Genomic DNA, 23,768 nt, shown 5'->3' on the forward strand with positions numbered 1-23,768 from the left:
CCAAACCCTTGTGAGTGTGATGCCTGTGATTTGCTCCTTCTTGTCTCCCACAAATACCGGCCAGTGAATTTGTTGGTTTGAATTGGTGCAGGAGGTAGGTAATCTGGCCTACCTCCTAATCTGGCCTCATGCCCAAAGGTGTTGAGGAGAGGTTTGTACATCTCCTGGAGGGCTCCTCACGGGGCCAAGGGAAGTGTTTCTCCTTGCAGCTCAGGGCCCCTGGAGTCTTTTTATGACATGTTAGTAAATAAATTGGGGCCTAAATGTATGTCAGCACATGCTGGACTAAGAAGAATCTGCATGGGAACTAATTCATGTGGTAGTCTTCCTGTTTTTTTTTTTTTTTTAATCAAAGTTATAGGTATTAGCAAGAATTGATCCAGATCAGATCTATGCACTCTGATGAAATGGGAGTAGAAATGGGTTTGTGACAAACTCTTTCTGAAAGTTAAAAGTTTTCACTGATTCGGTTAAAATATTCACTTGTTTTCATAGTGGTGTTTAAAAATATTTTCCCATCTGCTTCTATCCTTTAGCTTTCCTTGAAGTTGTTTTACACATTATAAAGTAATAAATATAAAGTATAAATGTTATAAAGTATAAATGTCACATATGGAAAACTCATACTGTAAGGAACATAGGACACCCTGGCCACAGGAAGATGAGGAATCAGAAAGGAGGCGAGAACACAGGGCGCCACAGGAAGATGAGGATCTGTTCTGGTCCAGCCCAGCCCGCGGGTCCTGGGAGCTGGGAATGCTGGGGAGCAGTGTGGTGCCATTGCCCCAGTCATTCTGGATCAGCACTGAAAGTCCTGACTAGGGAGGCTTTTCATCCCTGAGCAAACTGGACAGTCGGTCACTCATTAAAGAGATATCTCGACAAGGACCATTCGGATGTTAAAACCGTGAGGACTTTTGGCATTCCCGGGTTTGTCATTTGTCCCTTTCAGGTGTCCTCCCTTGGAGCACTAAAAATTTAAAACTTGACCTTCTCAGAGAAAAGAGTCCTGGTGCAGTTCTGTCAATACATCTGGAATGCTGCTCATGAAATTCAATCCTTCTCCCTCTCCTACTCATGGCTATGTGTTGTTCGGAAAGTATGCATGAACTGAGAAGTATGTGACACGTGCCCACGTTTGTACCCTTGGGTGCAGAGTCCAAGGTTAATGCTACTCGCCTTAGAGCAGGGTCACGCAAATGTTTAGATCACGGAATCAAACACCACACAGACACTGGGACAGGTGTGTGTTCAGGTGTGTGTGCTTGTGTCCGGGAGGTCTCATTCTCTGGGGAACTAATAAGCCTAAAGCATTTGCCTTTCTATATTAGGACAAAAAAAATTTTGCCTCTTTTTTTTGTCTACTTTTTTTAAAAAAAAAATATGTAGAATCTGAACTGGTAGCAGATAAAGAAAAGCAGACAAGTCCTCTGGCTGTAAATCTAAGCAAATTCCTGCCCTTTTTGTCCTTCCAAGTATTATATCTCTGATGATATTTTAAAATTAGAAGATGACATTGTCACTTTCTATCCTTTAATGGCCAAATGTTTTGTATCCCTAGGCAAGTCTTATGGAAATATTCATACACTATAATGCTACTTACTACCATTTGAAATGTTCAAGACATTATTAAATATGGAGATTAAATATATGTACAATATCTAATGCATATATATTTCTAGCAATATATATGTGTGTTGTATATAGACATACATGTATACGTACATAGATGTCTACCTACGCGTATGCATGCATGTGCATGTGCCACACAGGACAGGTCTCTGAGGCTGAATTGGAGAATGAGTTCTGTGAGGGTTCTAGCTGAAGGCCTCTGGAGAAACTGGGCTAGATTTGCTGGTTTAGTGTGAAGATGCTCAAGCTCAAGCAAGGATCAGAATGCAATTTAGTTGAGGGCAGGAAATGTGACTTCAGTTTTATTCTTTAAGTGCTAAAAACTGTGTGGTTATTTACCAGTGCTGGTGTTCACCATCGATGATTATTAAGCTCTGGATATTACCAGACACCATGGCCAATGCTGGGACCTTGCTGATGAGCGAGGCCACTCAGTTCCTACAGCGACCTCGCTGCACATCCGAGTCACACTTCCCACTGAGAGACGTGGGGCAAGGTGCTTAACAGCTTTGAGCCTTACTTTCATCATAGGTAAGGTGGGGACAAAGGGCCCATCCGCCTCACAACTGAGAAGTAAGCCATGCATAGCGGCGGAAGTTCTCTGCAGAGACGAAGCTGCTGCATGTCATTACAATCTGTGTATTTGATACTGTTTTTTGAACAAATGATGAATGATCTATCCCTAAAGATAATATTTGTTAACTTACTGAGCTACCTTGACTTACTATATTAGCAAAAAATCATTTCTCACAATCAAAACAAGCAATGTGAATTACATTAAAAATTTGAAAGCCACTTTAGTGAACAAATAGTTCTGGTCATTTGGTTAAAACGTAGCCAGTAGCAGATCCAAGTGGCTATTTCATAAAGGAAAGTATATTCCCGGATAAAAGTTTTACATTAACTCCCATTTCCCCAGTGCATTAGAGCGCCTGGGTGTGGAGTGGGGAGCCTCAGGCTCCAGTGAGGTGCCAGTGAGGCCGTGATGGTCTTCAGGCACCGCGGCTCCTCCTGTGAGTGCCGCCTGTGACGTCACACGGGCCATTGCTTTGGTATGTCTCTGACATGGACTGGAAAGCTAGTCCTTTAAATTTCTATTGGGATGCAGCCAGTTTTCAAAGATAAGATAGGCCTCGCTCTGAATCGGTCCCTTGTCAATCCCCTTAAGAGGAAGGTAAAGAGAGGAAATTTAAAATAAGGATAGAAAATAGCTGCCAGCCTCGTAAGGACAGCAGGTGAATGGGACTCTATTTTGATGACACACTTCTTGACAAAAGCCTTTACAGATGGGAGTTTTCCCTTCTTTTATAGCCAAAGGTGATTTTAGGATACAGTTGTGTTCCTGAAACAGCCAAAAGCAGCCCAGCATGTCCACAGAGGTGGAGACGGGGTCAGTGCCAGCAGAAAACCAGTTGTAACTGGGTCTGAAGGGGAAGCTTCTTGCTGTAAAAAATTAAAAATCTTCTAATCAAATGTGGGCTTTTTTCCCTAGTGGAAGGGGAATTATCTTAACCATTTCAAGTTCAAAGTTTTGGTTGTTTTCTGTCTGTTGAACTATCCATGTATCAGCTGTCTACCTGTCTCTCTCTTTAACATCGACAGGTCTTGGGATATGTACAGGAATATTCCTTTGTTGTCTGTTTCCTGGCTTCTTTTTTCTCTGACTGCAGAATATAATAGACAACTGCATGTGCTTCCATGGTGCCATTGCAAGACTTTGTCAACGGTCCTAAGGAAGACCCCAGTTGAGCAGCACTGAGAGCCGAGAGTGCCCTGTGTCAGGTACTCGCGGCGTTCCGCCCAATGCCGCCCCGGTTCCTGCCGGAGCAGGTTTCATATTCCCAGCTCCTCATCTCTGAGGCTCAGGCCAGTGTGGAGCCTGCGGCGCAACGTAAGGTAAGGCTGTCGGCAGCGTCCCAGCACCCCAGACGAGAGGCCTTGGAGTGGGTGGTCGGACATTGGGGGAAAGGGACGGGGGAGTAAGTGGCCACGGTGAGGGCAAGGCTCTGTGGGCCAGGGAAGGGCAGGTCCTTGGGGGAGACAGTGCGTCACCACAGTGCTCCTTTATTGCAGTCCTAAGGTGCTTATCAAGGGCCACACACTGCTTGACGCCCAACTCCGGCGATAAGAATGTTCCCACTTAGTTCTTACGGAGCCCGATGAGGACAAGGATGATGTGATGTTGGACACGCTGCTTTAGATGTGATCCTGAGGCAAACTGGGAGGAAGACGGGAATCGAACACGTGGAAGTCTTTCTACTCCATGCTCTCAGAGACGGAGTGGGAGAGGAGAGGGAGAGGGAAGGTGAGAAAGAAGGGAGGAGGGGGTGAGGTTTCCAGCTGGAGGGGATGTCTACAAAAGCCACGGCCGGCCAGGGAGGAGTCACCAGCACCATCCACGGACAGAGAGGCTGGGAAGGAAGATGGGATCTGAGGAGCCAAAAGCACAGAGAGCAATATCAAACACGATGTTAGAGGGGACAGAGAGACCTTCCTTCAGGAGGAACACAGTCGTGCGGAGAGCAAATGGGGTCTTCAGGTATAGAATCCCCACTGCCGGATGTGGCAGGAAAGAAGTGTGGTGACACAGCGTGGGGTGAAGGGCAGCGGAGGGCCGGGAGGCCAGGCCTTCCTGAAGGCACCTCCCCAGCCAGGAGGCCTCAGGTGTCCCTGGGTTCCCTTACCATCTCCTTTGTGATTGTAAAGTGTCTCCAACGTGTGTTCTCAGGAAACGAGGGGAAATGTTTGTGGCTAGAAAAGACGTTACATAGAATTGAAAGCACTGAGTGACAAGGACATGTGGAAAGGAGAGGGGTGGCCATGCAGCACTCTTCCTCCTTGGACAGAATGAATAGCTTCCAGGGTCGGATTTACGAAGTAGGACCAAAACCAAGGGAGAGACTTGGAATTGTGGTCAGCGAGTCACGAGGTTAAATTGTTCTTCAATAGTATTCGCTTGGGTTCATTACAAAGAAACAGGAAAAGAAGCAAGGGCCAGGCATCTATGTAAGGTTGAGAGTACCCCAGACGAGAGGCCTTGGAGTGGGTGGGCATCCCAAATGCTTCTCTTGCCTGTAGATAGCGTCCTTCAGCTGTTCCCTTTGAAAACATCGCCCTTTCTGATCCCAGCAGGAGCTGAGGTCAACAGAAGTGGACTCCCTCTGCAAGTCAACTCCAAACCCAGGTTCACAGGAAGAGAACCGGCCTCAGGGAGCAGAAGAGCCATGGCACCCTGTTCTGTAAGCCCAAGGGAAACCCTCGGGACACCCCATGGGTATCCTGCAAGGTGCACTGAGGACCGAGAAAGTACCGCAGGAGGGTCAAGAAAGGGTGCAAGGGGGGCGGGGGAGAGGCAGAGGAGGGGCCGCGAGCACGCTGGGAGTGCGTCGGACCTCGCTCAGGTCGACAGCCAGGCGAATTCCTGCTGGCCAAGCAGGCCAGCACATTCTAATGGCTGGGACTAATTTTAGTAGCTCCAAATACTTGGACACCGATGCCTTGATGGAAAGGCTATTTGGAATGTGTGGTGCAGCCACACCCTCAAAAAGGAAAAGCCAGCCTCTGCGGTAGAAGAATGCCACTGGGACGCCCAACCACGTCTGACCTCTGGCTGCTTTCCAGCTTGAACGGCCAGTTCCACCTGCTTTTTGCTGGGTGGGTGGTCAGCACGTGGCTCTGGATGGAGGAACCAGACGACTGCCAGCCTTGGGTACCTGAGACTTCCTTCTTGGGAAGGACAGTCAGATGGAAATAAAGAAATAGAGACAGATGGCCAGGAAGGAGGGACGGGGACAGAAAGGAAGAGTCCAAGTAAGTTCTGGGAAGTCGAAAGCAGAGAACTAAGCCACCAGGACACGGGCTGTGGCTTCTTTTCCGCAGAAAGGACGGCTGAATCTGTGCGACTAACCCAGGAGCTCCATCCCAGAGGCCTGCTCTGTGGTTGAATGGGATTTGTGCTACGGAAGAGTCTACCAGTCCAACATGGATTGGAGAAAGTCTGGTTCTATTTTTTTTTTTCAACGTGTTCAAATTTATACTACATTTAAAATACATTTTTTATGTGAAATTCTTTTAGGAATTACAATTTACAACGTGCTGATGAGATTTTTAACTTTGAATACAGAAACTTCAAAAATCATCTTTGAGGAGAAGTCATCAAATTCAAACAAAATTGAAAGTCCTCAGCTAAAATTCCAGGTGTCCACATCTTTCCTAAGTATTGTCCGTCCAGTTTCCGAGAAGCCCCCTGCCAGGCTGACAGGTTCCCACAGTGTGTCTGGATTCTTCAGAGTTGCCTGTCCCATAATTTCTGGTCCACAGCTTCCGGGAAGAATTGTCCCCTTGTGGGTTTTGATGGTTTTCCACAATCCATGGGGGATTAGTGCAGCACACCTTGAACATGGAAAATCTACTAACCCTCACCTTCACACCTCACCCTTGAGAGGTTAGTCTCTCTCAAAAACCAGTTTGAAACAAAACCAGAGTTTCTCCCTCGAGGCACTTAAAGGACTGACACTCATTTTCATCCTGCCCATCTCAGTAAGGGAAATCTCTCTGAAATGTTTAAAACACAAGATATATTTCCTAAATTTATATTCATAAAAATATAAAGTGTCATATTAAGACTTTTTGTAGAACTTTAAAAAATAAATAGTTTAAAATTGCCCTGAAGTTACATGCTGATGTGTTTGAGATTTATTGGATTTCTTTGTTATAAACCTTCATTTGTGTTAAAGGCTTCAAATGTCTGCATCAGGCAACATATTGTGATTTTTAAACCAGAAAATACATTGCTATTTATTAGGTTTTTTAAAAAGGCTTTTCTTCCCACAGGCTGTCGGGTCGGGTCTGTGGTAAGAAGACTTGAGCACTTGGAGAAATGGAGATCCCAGGAGTGGAGAAGGTGTCAAGCTTTCCTAAGCAGGACATAGAATGATGGCCACGTGCTGCAGAAAGTTACAGATGTCTGCACCTGTCCAATGTCTGACAGATGCTTCCTGCAAACCCCACCTGGGAGCCGGGAGCCATAACCATGTCCCCTCGGAGGTGAAAACATTCAAAATAATAGACACCTTTGTAGAGCCTCCAGAGAACTCCACCAAGCTGTATGTATCAAAGAAATCTAGCTTTAGTGTACTGCAATAAAAATTGTATTTAAAAAGAAATAACAACTTAATTCATGCTCATCTTGAGACATACATGCCAAAGTTTAAATGTTTAAAAGCAAGGCAATAGACATTTTTATGGTTGATAACAAACTACAAATTTGTCTGGGGGAAAAAATCCTGAAATATTTGACAAAAGAGCTATGATAAGAGATAAAGAACACAGTATTCACTGTCTGAACACCCAGAGGGGGAGCTCCAGCGCCCAGAGCCCACATTTGCAGCTATGTGCGCTGTGATTACAGTTGTAAACAATGGCTACTGTGTCACCAGGAGGAAAACAAACAATGGGCCTTTTTCTGAAAGTATCTGTAGGAAGAACATACAAATCAGTCAACAAGGGAGCTGAAATGCTCCTTGTATTCTTTGTAAAAATAATACTTTAAGGTTCTTTGCAAGAGCGCTGGTCCTCTGTTTCACCAGGCATCTTATTTTCCTTCATTCACTACACAGTGCTGCCCAACTTGCACCTGGTTTGACCAGCACTCAGCTGCCTTCTGGGGGTTCTCCCTGTCTTCTTCCCCATCCCCCAGACTCTGGACAGCTGCACAACCGTGCTTTCTTTACTTATAAAAGCAAGCTTGTGACATCCCTTGCTTGATTCAGTTACAAACGGAATTAATTGAAATCAATTCAACAGGCGCGGGCTGGGAGGGGACGTGGAGAGGGGAGTGGGACCGACTTCAAGGAGCTCACAGTCCACTATGGGTGTAAGACACAGCCAACGCGAGCACCAGGGAACACGCCCTTCCTATGACAGACTATTATGGAGGGGAAAAAAGATGGATGAAAATGCCTCTAATTCTCTCTAATTCAGAGCCCATCCAAGAGGAGTGGAAGACACCAGTCCAGAGAGAAGCAGAGGCTCTTGTCAAACCCTAGAGCTAGAAGGCACCTCACCTTGACCTACAGGGAGGGGAGCACTCAGGCCACAGAAGGCAGAGATGATGGCCCAGAACGTGGCCCTCAGGCATGGGAGGGCAGGGGGAAGCCAGCGTCCAGCAAAGGCGCCAGAGTGGGAAGAGGAAATGTGGACAGACACCTCCCCAGCACGGGAGAGTTAGAACAGAAGGAAGGGGGACCAGAGAGGGGACAAAGGCGAGGCTGGCGGGGTCTTTGATTTTGAGGCTGGGAGGGCATTTGAGGACATTAGGTTGGAGCCATGGAAGGAAAGATGGTGAATTTAGTTTCTTTTTTTTTTTTTAATTATTATTATTATTTTATTTACTTTGTACTTTGACAGTACGAGTGACCGCCAGGTAGATGATTTAGGAAATGGTGTTCATGTGCGTTCATGGTTTCTGCTGTATTCCTGCCCTAGGGTTGATTAATAATCCCTTCTCTAACTTAAATTGGAGCAGCATTTTTAAGCCACTAAATAATAATATCTTAAATATTAGGTGGGGATTTAATATTTCAAACAGTAGGTGGGGATTTCTAATTTGGACTGCTTCTAAGAGGGTGGGCAGTGTGTGGTGTGGGACAGCAGCCATGAGTGGGGGCCATGCCGTGGTGCGGCTGCTGTGGGCTCCATTGGCAACAGGCAGCGCAGGATGGAGGTCATCAGAGGGCAGTGTGGAGTGGCTCTCAGCTTCTCTTTGGGGTCACCTTACAGGACACGTGCTTGGCCTTGAGCAGAAGTCGAGGCACTCCACATGTGCCCAGGTCCAGTTCTGGGCTGTGGGTTCTAAACTGAGGGGTTTGATTGTTCTCATTCACTTTTGTTCTCATACATAGTTTTGACCATTGAAGTCCAGTCAGAAGTAGAAAATAGGTCATTTTTACCTAAAGAAAGCAATTCACACATAAGCAATCCTGAATTTAAAGTCCCTTGGGCTGCTGGGCAGGACTTTAGTAAGCTCCAGGTGGACCCTTGGCCCTCAGCAGTTCTTCCTGGGTCCTTTGCTCTACAGCCCAGGCCTTTCCTGAGGGTCTGCCTGACCCAGGGCAGTCTTGGCTCTGATCGGGTTGCTCCCTGACCTGTGTTCTCACTGCAGAAACTTTACTTTTGAGCATTTGGCTCAAGAGAGATTGCTGCTGCCAGGGCTCATCTTTACAGCTGTCCTTACGAAGAGCAAATGCACAGGTAGGTGTTTGGGGACTTCAGGTTTAGGTTAGGAATGATTTTGCCTTCATCTGAAATTCTATTTATATTTAGGCAAGTTTCCTGCCTCTGAATTGGCCACTAAAGAGTCATTGCTGGTGAGGCTTGTGGATTAAGAACTTTCTGTAAGGAAGGCAATGAGCTGGTTTTCTTCATTTGCCAATTATTTGGAAAGGAACAAGAATATAGTGCAATCTGGACCCAGCTATTTTATTAAGACCTGCATTAGAAATCTTCTTTTGTCTATTGAATTGGCCTTGTCTGCTTGGAGTGATCTTTGTTTTTGAATTCTGTTGCATCTACTTCATCTAGATGAATTATACTGCTTTGTGGTGTTACAAGTTCTAACCTACAAAAGTAAGTGACGGGCCACCTGGGAGCCTGACTACGCGAGCATGAACCGAGCAGCAGCAAACGGTATGTCCTGGGGTGACCAGTGCACCAGCATTTACATAAACAGGGACAGTGAATGCAGGCCCTTGTCAGTCACGGGCAGTGGGCTCATGGCACCGGGAGCAGCTGACTGTCTATTGATGCTGAAGGTTGACGGCTGCGTGTAAACACACTTTCCCAAAACTCATTTGTCTCTCTCCCCAAAGACACCCAAATGGAGGTAGCTGGCTGGGAGGCTGTGGTGCAAAATTTCTAATAGAAGATGAACTAGAATGTGGCACAGTTTCACATAATAGGGAATGTGGGAGAGAATGGCAATCAGTAAACTAAAAGTCGATTGGAGCACTTGCCACAATAATAATTGGCAATGACATTCAGCCTTAAAAGGTATTAGATAATAAATGAGCAAGGCATAAAAACCCACTTCTGTTATTCTCCAATGCATTGTGTAATAAATGCCTGGTCAGCAGTGATAGGTAATTCTTTTCTCCATTGTCCTGTAAGAGGTTCTTAAAATACTGTACTAACAAACTGGTTAAATGTCCACTTACAGAATTGCACTGTCTTAAACCAGAATTAGCCGTTGCAGCTATTATGCATTTGTGAGCAAAGCTCTTATCAGCTCATCTCATGCCTGACTTCTCGCCAACAAAATTATGTTAGACATGGAACTCAGCGGCACGGCTGACGCTTCCTTTGATCGTACAAAGGAGCTTTCTACATGAATTCTAAATCTCCATTTGAATTTGTTTTGGCAAAATGTTTTCTGAAGTATCATTCCATTTCACCACTCCCCAACCATCTTTGCCATTTTTTTTTTAACAATTATCTTCTCATGTCTTGTTAGGTTACAAGGATGTCTACTTTTTATAATGAAAAAATATTGATCACTTAACAAGATGGATAAAATGTGAAAGATGTTTTTCAGATTCTAGTGTACATTCCCTAATTGTTCTTGGTAAATGCCCACAAATGAACAGCATTTTGGAAGAACCTGAGTACATGCTTACTTTGCATAATGGTGTCAAATTTTTGTCTTAACCAGGTCACCTCTACTGTAGCTTTAGGGGCTTAAATATCTATTTCTTGATTCCGAGTTAGTAATCACTCATGTTGATCAGGCACAGGCTCAGGGCATCAACTGTCATCAAAACAATTTATATAAGAGCAAATCACTTCAATACTCACTAAGACAAGGAAAAGAACTATGGGGGGTTTTCTACACACACATGGTGGACTCAGGGCCCCTGTCCTCCAGATGTTATGAGGCAAGCCAGGAGCTGCCTGGGGACTCTGTGTGCACAGATCACATAAGTTCATTCAGGAAAAGATACAAACACGCCAACTCCAACACAGCTGAGAAGGACCATCAGGTGGACATTTATTAGTGTCTATGGAGTGGGAGGCCTGCACGGGGCGCAGGGAACGTGACGGTGAAGAGGAGAACGTTCCCACCTCCAAGGAGCTCTTCAGGTAACACGGGGCGGGGCGTCGACAGGAGCCAGGAGCATGGCAGAGCTGGCTGCAGGGAGCCACAGTGACTGAGGGAGGACCCTGAGCAGGGATTTGATAAATCATGGAGGCATGAGACTCCCCCGCCTTTTTTTTTTTTTTTTTTTTTTGGTATGTGGAGACCCATTAGGTCAAGTAGGAAATGGAACACGGGGCTGGGAAGTCAGCAGGCAAGTTTGGAATGACTCTGCAGGCAACGGGCGTCTCCAAGCAGCACAGGGGATCTGGTGTGCGGAAGGGCAACCCTTGGCAGTGTGAGAGCGCGTGTAAGGAGAGGGAAGCGGAGCCTTTTTCAACAACTCTGGCAGAGATGAGGAGAGTCCCGAACCCAGGTGATGGCACTGGCAGGAGCGGAGTAGGACAGAGCCCCTCACAGACAGCACTGCCCAACTGAGAGACTGGACAGAAAGGGTGAGGGTGAGGGTGGCATCCAGGGTGGCGCTGAGGTTCCAGCAGAGGGGGCGAAGTGGACAAATACTGGACATACAATGGGAAGAGTAGGTGTGGGAGGTGGACAGTGAAACTGAAAAAGAAAGACCAGGGCCTTGTTATAAAACAATCCACATAATTCCCTCCACACGGATCCATCTTACGAGGAGATTCTGAGACCAGGACCCAAGGTGGGGCCTGAACCAAGCCTCAGGAAGGTGGCCATACTGAGTTTGGGGTGTCTGAGATATAGTTGAAAACATGAGCTTTATGTTCAAGAGACCATGGGCTTTTAGAAAAAAATAGATTTGGTAACCACTGACATTAAAGTGAAAATGGATGAAGTCACCAAGGAGAGTGTGGAGCCCCGTTACTGAGGAGCAGCGGTAACCACAGAGCAGATGAAGGGAGATGAGCAGACAGTGCAAATAGGGGGGAGGCAAGGGATAGGAATCCGGTGGCCAGAATCCAAGGAGAGAGTGCCCAATAACAAGCATCAAAGTTATCATGTGAAAATTGAGAAGGGTGGAGAATGGAATCTCATTAAATATGCCCTTGTCTGTGCCAACCAGGAGTTGGAATGGAAGGGTACCTGCAGGCGGGAATGGCATGGGGTTAGTAAATATTTGCCAGGTTGAGTTATAGCCAACTAAGTTGATACCAAGGAACGTTGTCATCTTTTAGTTTGTGAGGTGGGGCTGGGAGTGGGGTTGTCACACAGCAGAGGTTTGAAATGTGCACCTGCACGTAGGCCATGCGACAGGATATGTCCAGATGAGGTGGCTAGAAGTGGACCTGTGGAGTCAATACCCAAATCCTTAGTGAGGATATAAAACAGTAGTGGTTCAACTGGGGCATTGGCAGGCGAGGTATGTCTTCCACACACCAGCTCCATGAGGAAGGAGGTGAAAAGTTTCCAATTACAGGTGGGGGTGGGGGTGTGGGGAGCGGGGGAACATGGGGGAACTCCTCCAGAAATCTGTGGGAGATCTGAGAGTAGAGGGAATTTGACCAGCCCCTCTACAGACTGTTGGCAGCATGTGGCACCAGTGAGCTGAGTTCTCAGTGCAAGGGGTGGGATCTAAAAACTGCAGAGAAGGGGACACACAGCCCAAACTCCAGGCTAGGAGCCCATTTGCGATTCTAGGAGGCCATAGGTGTGCGTGCTCTCGGGATGCCAGAGCCCGCCAGCCAAGGTGACAGCTGAGTGAAGGCCAGCAGGTGGCTGTCCCCACCTGAGCAGCCTGTGTGCCTTCTGTCTATGCTGGACTGAAAGAGACCAGGTGGGCAGCTCGCCCCTGCTGCTGCCTGGGACTGGGGGTGCTTGGCTGGGCTTTGATTAGATGGGGGTGGGGTCAGAAGTGGGAGAGGAAACCCAGGGAAGAACTCCAAACCCAAATGCGACCAAGTTCCCCACCTGCATTGACTGAGATGTGCCCTGACTCACCCACTTAGGCAGCATAAGGCCTCTGAACCAGGAAAATAAAACTGAGATACATAACATTTAATTTTGTCCTCCAACTTGGCACCGGTGAAGTTCATTCCCACTACAACTGTGGCTAAGTTGAGGAGTTTATGTGATAGCACATTGACAGCACAGTAATTTCTCCCAGTATCCTACAAGCTAGGAATAAGAATCTGGACTAGGCCCCTGACTTAGGTGTGAACTCTCAAAATGTTCTTTTCCTTAAGAATTTTTTAGATCATCTAATATTTTCCTAAAAAATGGCTAGTATCTCCCCAGTGAAAAGTGCCAGTTGTGAGAGCAGCGGCATTTAATGGCATGAGGCCCTGTGGGTGTGACAAGCCAGGTTCCGGTGACCTCCTATACCTTCCTGAGGCTTGTTCAGCCCCACCTTGGGTCCTGGTCTCAGAATCTCTTCTGAAGATGGATCCGTGTGGAGGGAATTATGTGGATTGTTTTATAACAAGGCCCTGATCTTTCTTTTTTAGTTTCATTTTCTATTACAGCTCAGGCTTATTCTGGCCAATTGTTCCCACTTACTTTTTCAGTAAAAATCGATTGTGACAACACTCCTGGAGCGGGGCTGGTTCCTCCTTCATCTCAGGCCTTTGTGCCCGTTGCCCAGCTGCCTGATGTGCAGGGAGGATCCTCCCCTCCCTGGGGAGGGACGACTTCTACTGCATGGACCGTGGCCTGCTAAATCCATCACTTTTTGAGGTTTCTGCAAATTGCACTGCTTTAGCCCTTCTGGTCTTGCAGGTATCATGTGACGAAAACAAAGCAAATCTTCCATGATCTGCCTGGTTTCCACTGCCCCATTTCCATGCGCCCCAAGTCTCCGAGGGTAATCAGACCGTTCTCTTCTTGCTGTTCGTGTCTGTGCAGTGGCAGGTGGCCTGTGCAGGATGCTCAGCTCATGCTCGGTGTCTCTGGTACCTGGACACGTCTTTCCCTGTATCAGTGCCTGAAGTCAGGCAAAGCCGTTTCCCCCTGCCTGATGGACAGGCCTCCTGCAGTGTGTGGACTGTCAGTGATGTGAGGCTCTGAGTTGGCTCTCCTCTCTTAGATGCTCACTTTTAGTTATTTTTTCACTAAAAAGAAGCTGAGACCATAGCTCTTAGGACAATTAGCAGCATTAAACCTGGAGTGGCCGATGGAAATGATACCGTGTGTACTCTTTTTTTTTTTTCTTGTTGTGTATTCCAAACTCCTTGCAATTCTTTCTTTTCTTAAAATATTATTTTAGTTGTAGATGGACACAATATCTATTTATTTATTTTTATGTGGTGCTGAGGATCAAACCCAGTGCCTTACATGTGTGAGGCAACTGCTCTACCACCAGGCCCCAGCCCCAACCCCTCAGTTGCAATTCTTAATGAAATGTAGTATTTAAATAGACTGTATCATTATTTAGGCACTACTGTTCTCTTACAATCTTCATTACAGTTTGATACTCAGAATTTTACCACAATTTGTCATGGCCGCAGGAACAATACTAGAGACAGTTTCAGTACACCAGGTTTAGAGACTCAATGGAACCCATGGCATCAAAGGAACAGTTTGTGCACAGGACTTGGTGGACACTTAAGTAGACTTAAATTAAGCAAGAAATGCTATTTTAAAACTCCAGGCACTCTCTGTTCCATGATCTTTGAGTCCTGCATATTAGCAACAGGATAAATTTCTTAAGGAACCAAGAGCAAAGAACTAAATTTGAGCATCGATTTTTGTCTTTTGTCTGCAGTTTAAGGCTAATTTAAAAGGATGGTGAGGAGATTCTATTTTCTACTGGCTGAAGTTCAATAAGAATATAATAAAACACTGTTATAGCAAACTCTTTCACAGTGAAAGTTTGGCAAGGCTAAATCTAATTCCTTTCAGTATGCTCCAACAGCCGAAATACTGTTCCAGTGAGTAACACACCCATCAGAGTGACAAGCTTCCTACAGTTCAGGGATTTTTCCAAATTTTATTTTCAACCAAATCAGCATTTTATTGCTTTGAATTAAGAATGCAAAAAGGAAATATTTTATAATAAAATCAAGAGGACATGAAGTTTCATTATAGCTATATTTTTTATCATAGCCTGTATTTCCTAGTTTCAGAAACATATTTGATCATTTTAGACATAGGAAATGACTTCATTTAATTATTCTTGTAACAAAAATTTTATAACGTTTTAGTAAAGCCTACTGATTAGTTTAACAGCCCTAATGGAAAGAGTGACAATGTAATAGACGTCTTAGGGCACAAATCAAGGATGGAAAATTTAAAGGCAATGTTTATTTTCCTCCTCCTTCTCCCTCTCCTTCCTCTTTCTCTTTTCCTCCTCCTCCTCCTCCTCCTTCATCTTCCTCTCCCTTTTCGTCCCCTCCTTCTCCTCATCCCTTCCAGCCATGCTGGTCTTTAAATCTCCTGTTCCTCACCAATGGGAAGAGCTGACAAGAGCTTTAGAGAGAGGGAGGGTCAAACTCCTTAAAATCAGGATCATCACAACCCTCCTGACCATGCCCGGCTCATCTTCCTAAGATTGTGGATTTGGTTAAGTTGCTTCCTACAAGTGTCACTGATCTCCCATTGTCTCATCTCTAGGATGCCGTTCCTTGGTCAATAGCAATGAAGCCCTGACCTCAGCTACCTGGCAGTCAAGGCTGCTCAGTTTGGCTTTCCATGCCCTCCTGGGCCTCCTCAATTCCAGGGTGCCCTCCTGTTTATCTCTTCTCACCCCAGCATGCCCTACTCATCACTCCTGCGCACACCCGGGCAAGGTCCACCTTTATACCTTCTTGGATTACTTTCCTGATCTCCGACAGCTTCCCTATTCATTCATGCTTTCTTCCCTCATTGAACAAATAGGTGTGGGAAATGCAACATACACCTGCCACTCGCTACATCGTCTACACTACTCTATCCATTCTTCAAGATCTGTTTCCTCCACAAATCTTCCTTCACTGCTGAGGACCAGCAGAATCCCTCCCTCTCCGGTCTTACCACACTTCTGCAAAGTGGTTTGGATTCAGGGTCAAAACCCTCATACTAGATGGCACTGTCAATCTGTGACCTTGGAACGATCAATCAACAGATATCAGTTTTAGTTTCCCTGTAGATAAAATAAATGCTCGCACCACAAGTTTACTGGTCAAGTTTAAATGAGATATGTCAAAGCTCCGTGTTTACATAACAAATGACTATTTAATGTCTATGTTGATATTTAAATCTGAATTTTTAAAATTTTGCTAAATACTTTGAAATTCTTCTTTCCAATGAAACATGTTGAATATAAAAAAAGCCATACTAAAAGCAGACACCATGATCATGAGTCTAGTGATTGCTTTAGCAGCCCAGAAATTAGTGGTGAGACTGTCACCACCGAAGAAGAAATGACAATGACTCTCCCTTGTTTAGACTGGTTTTAGACAGAAAGACATTCCGAAGACCATCTTACATCGTGTTTTCTCTGAAATAAGAATAAAGTGAAACAAACTATGGACTTAAGCCAAGCCTTAAAAGTGTTAGAAATTTCTTCAGTAACTTCCATCCATCAACTAATTTTATAATCAGAAATTTTCAGAAATGAGCAAGAGCAAGCCCCTAGTCCATGGTAGAAGCAGCGGGTTCTCTACGGGGAAAGAGGGGCGACCCCCTGACGTGACAGTGGAGCATGCAGGCCTGGAAGAACGGGCCACTTTCTGCTGAAACTACCAGAGGGAGGTAGGTCAGCCCTCCGAGTATCCCTATGACCTGTCTGAGTGGAAATTTGGCCAAGAGCCCTTCACCTTGGAGCAGTAAAGCTCTGAGGGTGAGCGGGATGGCCTGTGCTCTCCTTCTCATCCCCAGGGGCAAGGGCCACCCGGGGCCAGTGCAGCCTGCAGCCCGGGAGCCCCAGCACCTCCCAGGTCCGGGAGACCTTCCCTCCACGGGGGCAGGGCAACTCAGGTTGTCCTGGGTGCATTAGAAAAGTGTTCGTTTATCGTGACTGAGTGATTAATGATGAGGGAAAAAGTCCCAGAAAACAAAAGCCGAACTGCAGCTTCATAGGATAATGAAACTGCTGTCTAGTTTGCAAAACAACAACAAAATGTATCTCTCAAAGGGTCAGCTGGAGATGTGTGTCTTTTCTTGCCACCTCCAGCAAGCTCTGACGAAGGTGCATTTCCAGGGGCAAGTCCTGGGGTGGAGTGTTCCGGAGGGGGAGGGGCAGGACAGCTGAGTGGGAACAAGGTCACTGTGTTCATCTCTGGGGACTCACCCAAGAATGGAGAATTGGCTCTTTCATTTCTGGCCTCTGCTCTGCTTTTTGCTGCCCCTGAACCTCTGCTGTCCCCAAGCGGCCATCTGGACCAGTAGGTGGCATTGAGATGCTAGTGTGTAGGTTAAAGTTCTCTGAGGCTTCCTGTTTACAAAGGCTCCAGCAGGATTCTTTAACCTTTTGTTTACACAAACGGCCCCTGTGTGGTGGTAGATGGTGAGGGCATCTGCTTTCTGAGCGGCCACTGGAGTCCCAACCCAGCTCCAGCAGCTGCAGCATCGTGGCAGCAGTGTGGGAGGCTGGGGCTGTGAGCCAGGGTCTCTCAGCCCTCCTCTGCCTCACGTGGGCCACACGGCGGCCTGTACAGTTGACCTAGTGACTTAATGCTGCTTTGACTCTGGGAAGGCTGCTAACCTGTAGTTAGAGATGCAGATTTTGCATTCAGCTTATCCAGGGTCTGTTACTTGCCATCCAGTGACCTGGGTAAACAGAACTGCTTAGAGCCCCAGGCCTCAAATGTATAAAATGACAATTAAAACTCCCATCAGGGAAAACATGCACAGAATTTCACACACGCCCATGAGAGGCAGAAATTGTTAATAATTTGTGAATAATTTTTGAGAAAAAAGTAAAATGTGATTTTTTTTTTTAGCACAGTTTCAACCTAAAGAAATAGTGCTTTGGGGCCTCTGTATGCTTGAAGAACCAAATCCTCACAAGAGTAAAGACTTGGTGTGTGGTAGCCATAAAGCAAAACTCCTCATACAAATTCAGTGAGACTTTTTAGTAACATTTCCCATGACCTTTTTATTATAATCTTATGATAATCTATTTAAGGATGAATGCAAATTTATTATTGAGTACAGAGAATTAATGTTATCATGGCTAGCAGTGGTTAGGAGACAATCTTGTGACACTTCCATGATATTTTAACAAATATGTTTGTCAATAAACCCTGGCACCATGTTTTTCAATTTCGAGAAAGTGTTGATAGAGTATTTGATCCCTTAGAGTTTTCCACTGGGGAAACAAGTGTGCCCAGGAAATAGGCAGCAAAAGCCTAATCATGAGCAGAAAGCTCATCTCTTAGACAGAGGCACAGGTCAGAGGAGAGAACAGGGGAAGCAAAAGGAAAAACAGAACCAATGCAAAATCTCTGTATGGTTGGAAGAGATCAGAGTGGATAACCCGAGTGATGTCGAAGGCACTGTCATCTTTGGGAGGACCTCCTAAGCCAGGGTACCTTCTGACCAACCTGAATAAGCAGCATCAGCCCTCCAAGTGTGTACTCGGTGCTGAGGGAGCATCTTAGGAAGCCTGGCTGGGAGAACGCAGGACTGCAGTTCAGCCTCAGGCTCCGTAGTTCCTACCTGTTACTTGGCCTTAGACAAGAAACCCTACTCGGCTGGCCTTCAGAAATGTCATTTGTAGTGGGGTGTGGTGGCGCACACCTGTAATCACAGAAACTCAGGAGTTTGAGGCAGGAGGATTGCAAATTCAAGGCCAGCCTCAGCAATTTAGCAAGGCCCTAAGCAACATAGTGAGACACTCTCTTGAGATAAAAAGATGTGGCTATGTGGCTCAGTGGTTAAGACCCCTGGGTAAGGTTATTTGGAGGCAGATGTGGTAGTCTGGCGTAGTATTTAGAACCGATACAGTGGAAGCCACCACGATAGTCAGGGGAACTCTCAGAGATGGACCCTGCCCTCCAGAAGGTCACAATTTGGATGGGACCTGGCCACAAACAGGCCATTCAAGAACAGCCAGTCACGGATATTTTTTAAGAATACTAAATGAGTGCGTTGAACCTGGTGGCTTTGAGGATTCTGTGCTTCATCTTCTGAGGAGTGGCTCAGCAAGTTGTAAATGCTGAGGGTGTGAAGACAGAATGCTCAAATGATCATGGCCGCTTTGCTTTTTGTCTGGGTTCACAGGCAGGAGTACCTGTGGACGCTTGAGCCTCAAGATGAAGCCACTGGAGGAGAGGGACGAACTTCAATGCAGCCAAGCCTCACAGCTTTTTGCATTAAAAAAAAAAAAAAAAAAAAGGCCTCTCCATTCCTAAAGAAGAAACCTAGCATTTAGAACTTAAGCTTTTTTTTTTTTGGTATTAAGTCCCAAGTGGTAAACCTCTGTAACGATATTTTATCAACCTGAAAATTCAACTTGTAACAAATGAAAAGTAAAAACTTTAATTCTATAAGAACAGAAGAAATGCAGCCTTTTTAAAAGAAAGAGCTCTATCAACTCAAATAGGAATTGTCACATGTAATTTTATCAAAATTCACTTGTATTACATGAGTGCTTTATTTTTGAATGGTAATTTAAAAGACACCAGAGAGACTGAATTGCACAAGACTGTGAGTGATTATAGAATGCTGAAAATATCAGGCCTGGTCTTCCCTCTTGTCTGTGTTGCATCTGTGGGCTGCTGTGGGGACTATTGAGGAGCCAGGCCTGGGTCCTGGAGCATCACCCCAGGGAGCCTGGGAACGCACAGGCTGCTGTTGGTGTTTCCCGCAGGGACGATCACGTTGGGTTGCATGTACAGAAAACCCAGTGTAACACTGGCTTAGGCAAGACAGATGTTTAATATTTTCTTCTGCAAAAGAAAGGCTGGGAGGAAGCAATGTGGCTATTAGCAAGTCCAAGGGCTTGATGAAGTTGTAGGAGAATTGGATTTCTACTTTTTAACATAAATTTCCTGAATGTGTCTTCTGTCTCAACATAATTCATAGCCAAAGGTGGCTGCTGGACCCTCTACCTTCTCATCTGTGTTCCAGACTAGAGGAAAGACAAAGGGCCATGACTTAATCAGTTCTCCCACACCACCTGTAAGAGTAGCTGAGAGCCCAGCTTATTGCTGAGGGCAGTGTCCCCAACCACTTGGGGTATGGTCACTAGGGGACAAGGGCAGAATGGGTACTTCCCACACTCAGATGCACCTAAACAGGGATGGAGAGACGGGAGATCCTGCTGTCCTCTCCTGCCACTTGCTCCAGGCAGGCCTCTGCCTTCCATGTGACTGTCTGGAAACACAGACCCCCAGAGCTGTTCTGAAGCACCAGCTAGTGAGCCTGTTTAAAGTGTCTGCGGGAACGAGATGGGCGCAGACTTGTGCCTCTGGTGGACAAATAGCCAGGCAGGGAAGAAGGTATTGAGCTTGAACTGGGTGCCTGGGTAAGCAGGGCGCAGAAGCAGATGCTGATGCAGGGCACCTTGAGAGGAGCCTAAGCTCGCTTGGAAGAAGATGTCATCTTCCAGCAGAATTCCTTCTCCTCATTGTTTTCCCTGATGCTTTTATGCCCCGCCCCATCATAGTCTCTCAAAAGAGGGTTTCTGACCCACAACTGCCTGTCCATCTGAGTCCACTTTAATGTTTCCAGGGTTGGCTTTACATGGACGCTCCCCAGGCCCCTGCTAAGGGACACAGGATACCTGGCGCGTCTGGTGCCTCGTGCTGCCTGGGCACTGGCTGCACTGTCCCACCTGTGCACTTTCTATTGCTGCCCTCGTTCTGTCTCTTATTTTTTGTCTTGGACACAGCAAGAGGCTCCAGGCTGGCCTGCCAACCCCACCTGACTCCCCAACCGCCCCCCAAGTGGCTGCACACTTGTGGTGCTGTTACTGACTTATCCGCTGTGTTCCAAGGAAACATTGTCCTGGACTTCTCAGTACACACCTGTCACTCCTCCAGTCTGTGCCGTGGAATTCAGCTGCAAATTGTTGCTGAAGTTCAGAGACCAGTCACACAATTTCTCAGGCTGGAATGTGTTTCTGCTGTCTCCCCAGCATGCGAAGTCCAGGCGAAATGTTTTATAAAACCTTCTCTCATCAGGGAAGCCAGGCCCCAGGAACTCCATCAAGACCACTTCCTGGAGAGGAAGGACTGCGGTGTCCATAGGGAGAGGAGTTTTGTTTTTTTTTTTTTTTTTTTAATTTTTTTTTAGTTGTAGATGGACCCAAAATCTTTATTTTCTTTCTTTATTTTTATGTGGTGCTGAGGCTCGAGCCAAGTGCCCCAAGCGTGTGAGACAAGCGCTACCGCTGAGTCACAGCCCCAGCCCAAGGAGAGGAGTTTGTCTGGACTCCCCCTTCCCTCTCTTCTCTCTTTCCTTCCTCTCTCTCTCTCTTCATCTCCAGCTCTGTGGACAGTGCCTTTAACCTGGCGGGTGGTCAGTAACACTTACTAAGTGAGTAAATAAATGATAATCAAAAGAAACAAAGCAGGAGCTTGCTGCCTGTGGCGGGCCTCCTCTCCGCCTGGTGGTGGTTCCCTGTGTCCCACTAACAGGACAAAGTGTGGCTGACTAAGGTAGAGGGAAGTTCCACCCTTTATGACACAGACTAGAGATTGGACAACTTTTGTCGACGCAGCGGCAAGTAGGAAGAGAACCATGAGGTGTTGGCACATCTGGCCTGATCACCCTTGTGTCCAGGAAACGTCACGTGTCTACCTTGCTGCCCGAAGTGAAGGAGGGCTGTCCAGGACGCAGGCTCACAAAGGGGCCCTCTCTGGCGGGGGAGGTAAGAGGCAGCAGCTGACATTTACCATTGCTCCTTGTTAGGAGATGGATTGTGATTTCTTTGAATAAGGTTATTTTGACTTAGAAACCTAAATCTCTGAATTAGGTAAGTGCTTAGAAAAAACAAAATAGACTTTTTACCCAGGCCACCAGCTAGAGAACGGAAACACAAACTGTGCTTTAAACCAGGAATGAGTCTAGTATCTGAAATTGGACATCCTAACATGAAAAGCACCGTTTATCTTCTGATCCACGATGACCCAGAAGCAAAGTGTTGGGTTATAAGTGCAAAATGCTGGGATCCATCAGTGGAGGTTCTGCCCGAGGAAGGCGGGACGTCCCTCCTGCTGAAATGGTGTCGCTCAGCTTTCATTTGGCTCAGTGCTCCTTTATGTGTCATAGTGTGAAGGAACAGGGCACAGTGTGCAGCTTACGTGCGCTGTGACTTCCACGTGCTCCTTTCTCACTCCCTATTATGAACCGTGGCAACGGCTCAGCGGATTTCCCCACACCTAGAGCTGTCAGGAAACCCGTGGGCTATTGGAGGCCCTCTGAGCATTCCATCAGGAAAATTGTTACCACAACTCCTCAAGAGTGACAGCATCGAGCCTGGTGGTGTCGGGGGTATTCTTTAAGTACAGCCCTCTGACTTCACAGGCAGCCCCTTCCCTGCAAGCCAACTCAAATGCACGCATCATCTCCAGGCAAACTGTGATTGCTTTGAATTACAGCTGCTAGAGAAGCCTCCCTGGCCCCATTCAACCAGATGGCCCCTCAAAGAAATGTGGGAGCTGACAGTGTCACCCAGGCTTTCACTCTCCTGTCCCCAACTGTCTTAGAAGGCCAGATCTCAGCTACGCAGAGAATATCAGTGACGTGCCCCTTCCTCCCAGGGCGAGGGAATGGTAGCTATTCCTGACGGGCACCGAGTTACAGGTTAGGAAGCAGGATAAGAGACTAGGATGATTGCACCTAGTGAAGATCAAGGAAGGGACAATAAAGAGTTGCTAACTGCACAACACAGGGTATGCAGCAACACAGCCTTGTAGGAAAGCCTGGCTGGCATTCCGTCCTGCTGCTCACTAGCTGTCCTTTGGACAACTGTTTTCATCCTCCTGAGCCTCTGTTTGCCCATCCATCAGAAGGCCGAATGAGCTCCCGCCTGCCTTTGCTGTGGGGAGTAGCTGGCACACCTGAGGTGCAGTGCCTCCCAGAGGAGGTGCCAGGGCAGCAGCAGCATTAGCAGCAGTGACAGGAGCAACAACACCCAGGACAAGGAAGGTGGTGCCCCGCTGCTCCCACCGCGAACGCGAATGGAGAAAGGAGACCCTGGCAAATCCTACGCGAGGGTTACTCAGAACACAGGAGGTGACTCCTGAGTGTGGTGGGTGACAAGCTCTGGAGGAGTCTGGGATTCTTCTGTAATGGCCCTTAAAACAGAGACCCCTTTCACCAGGGGGCACTGGCCATGGTGTGGATGGCCTGAAGGCAGCGAGAGATGGCTGGCCTCCTAGGTGCCTCTCTGCACTTTTCTCATATTCAGTAGATAAGTGTCCACGACCTATGACCAGCCGCTGAGAACCTGAAGTTTTAAGTCATATTCAGAATTTCGGAATTTCTCTCTGCACTCAGACTGGAAAACAGCTTGAGCCTGTATAGTAACCACAAAAGGATATTTTACGTAAGAGATCGTTTCCAGGTGAATAGAACTATTTGAAAGAGGCGCCATGGATGGTTGCACACTCCTGAGTCAGGCGTTTTTTGCTTGAGCACTTTGGAGCTTCTGCCTGAGTTGCACAGGTTGCACTGCAGGTACTCCTGGGAGCAACACTGGCCACATGTGTCCCAGCACCCAGCACCCAGCACCCAGCACGCCCGCAGCACACAGCGAGGCCTTCACGTGGGAGAACTGACAGCGACACTCTCCCCTCCCACGAACCATCAGATACAAGTGAAAGCTGGCACACACCTGCCGAGGTGCCATGCTGGCTTCTGGTGAGAAGAGTGACCTCAAAACCATGTTTTATTAAAAGGAAAGCACCAACCGGAATTACAACCCCACTAACCCGAAATTGGCATGCAAGTGTGGCAGATAGGAGAGCAAAATTGCTGAAGATTCTGACGGAAGGAAGGGCGGCCTGACCATGGCACAGGATCCTAAGCCTGGCGACGCTGGGGAGAGAGAAACTCACCACATCACTAAGGAGAAGACAGCAGCAACGTCATGTTTCTAAAACAGGACATGGCATCTTTGTGACCAGGGATCCAGTGTGCCACAGTCTAGCCTTGAGTC

At 46.8% G+C, this 23,768-nt stretch overlaps 1 protein-coding gene across 2 annotated transcripts in view; it reads right to left on the reverse strand.

Annotated features, from left to right (window-relative positions):
- The window catches only part of Pacrg (parkin coregulated), a 484,043-nt gene that overhangs the window by 95,225 nt on the left and 365,050 nt on the right, over window positions 1-23,768 (reverse strand). Inside the window, exon 6 of one of the 2 annotated variants that reach the window (XM_076859380.1) lies at window positions 12,758-12,788. The exons of the other annotated variant lie outside the window; for it this stretch is intronic. Coding sequence (XP_076715495.1) covers window positions 12,758-12,788 — 31 coding nt within the window. The remainder of the gene's footprint in view (window positions 1-12,757; window positions 12,789-23,768) is intronic. 2 annotated transcript variants of the gene reach the window in all.

This window comes from Callospermophilus lateralis, chromosome 6 (assembly GCF_048772815.1).
Source record: "Callospermophilus lateralis isolate mCalLat2 chromosome 6, mCalLat2.hap1, whole genome shotgun sequence".
NCBI classification, from domain to species: Eukaryota; Metazoa; Chordata; class Mammalia; order Rodentia; family Sciuridae; genus Callospermophilus; species Callospermophilus lateralis.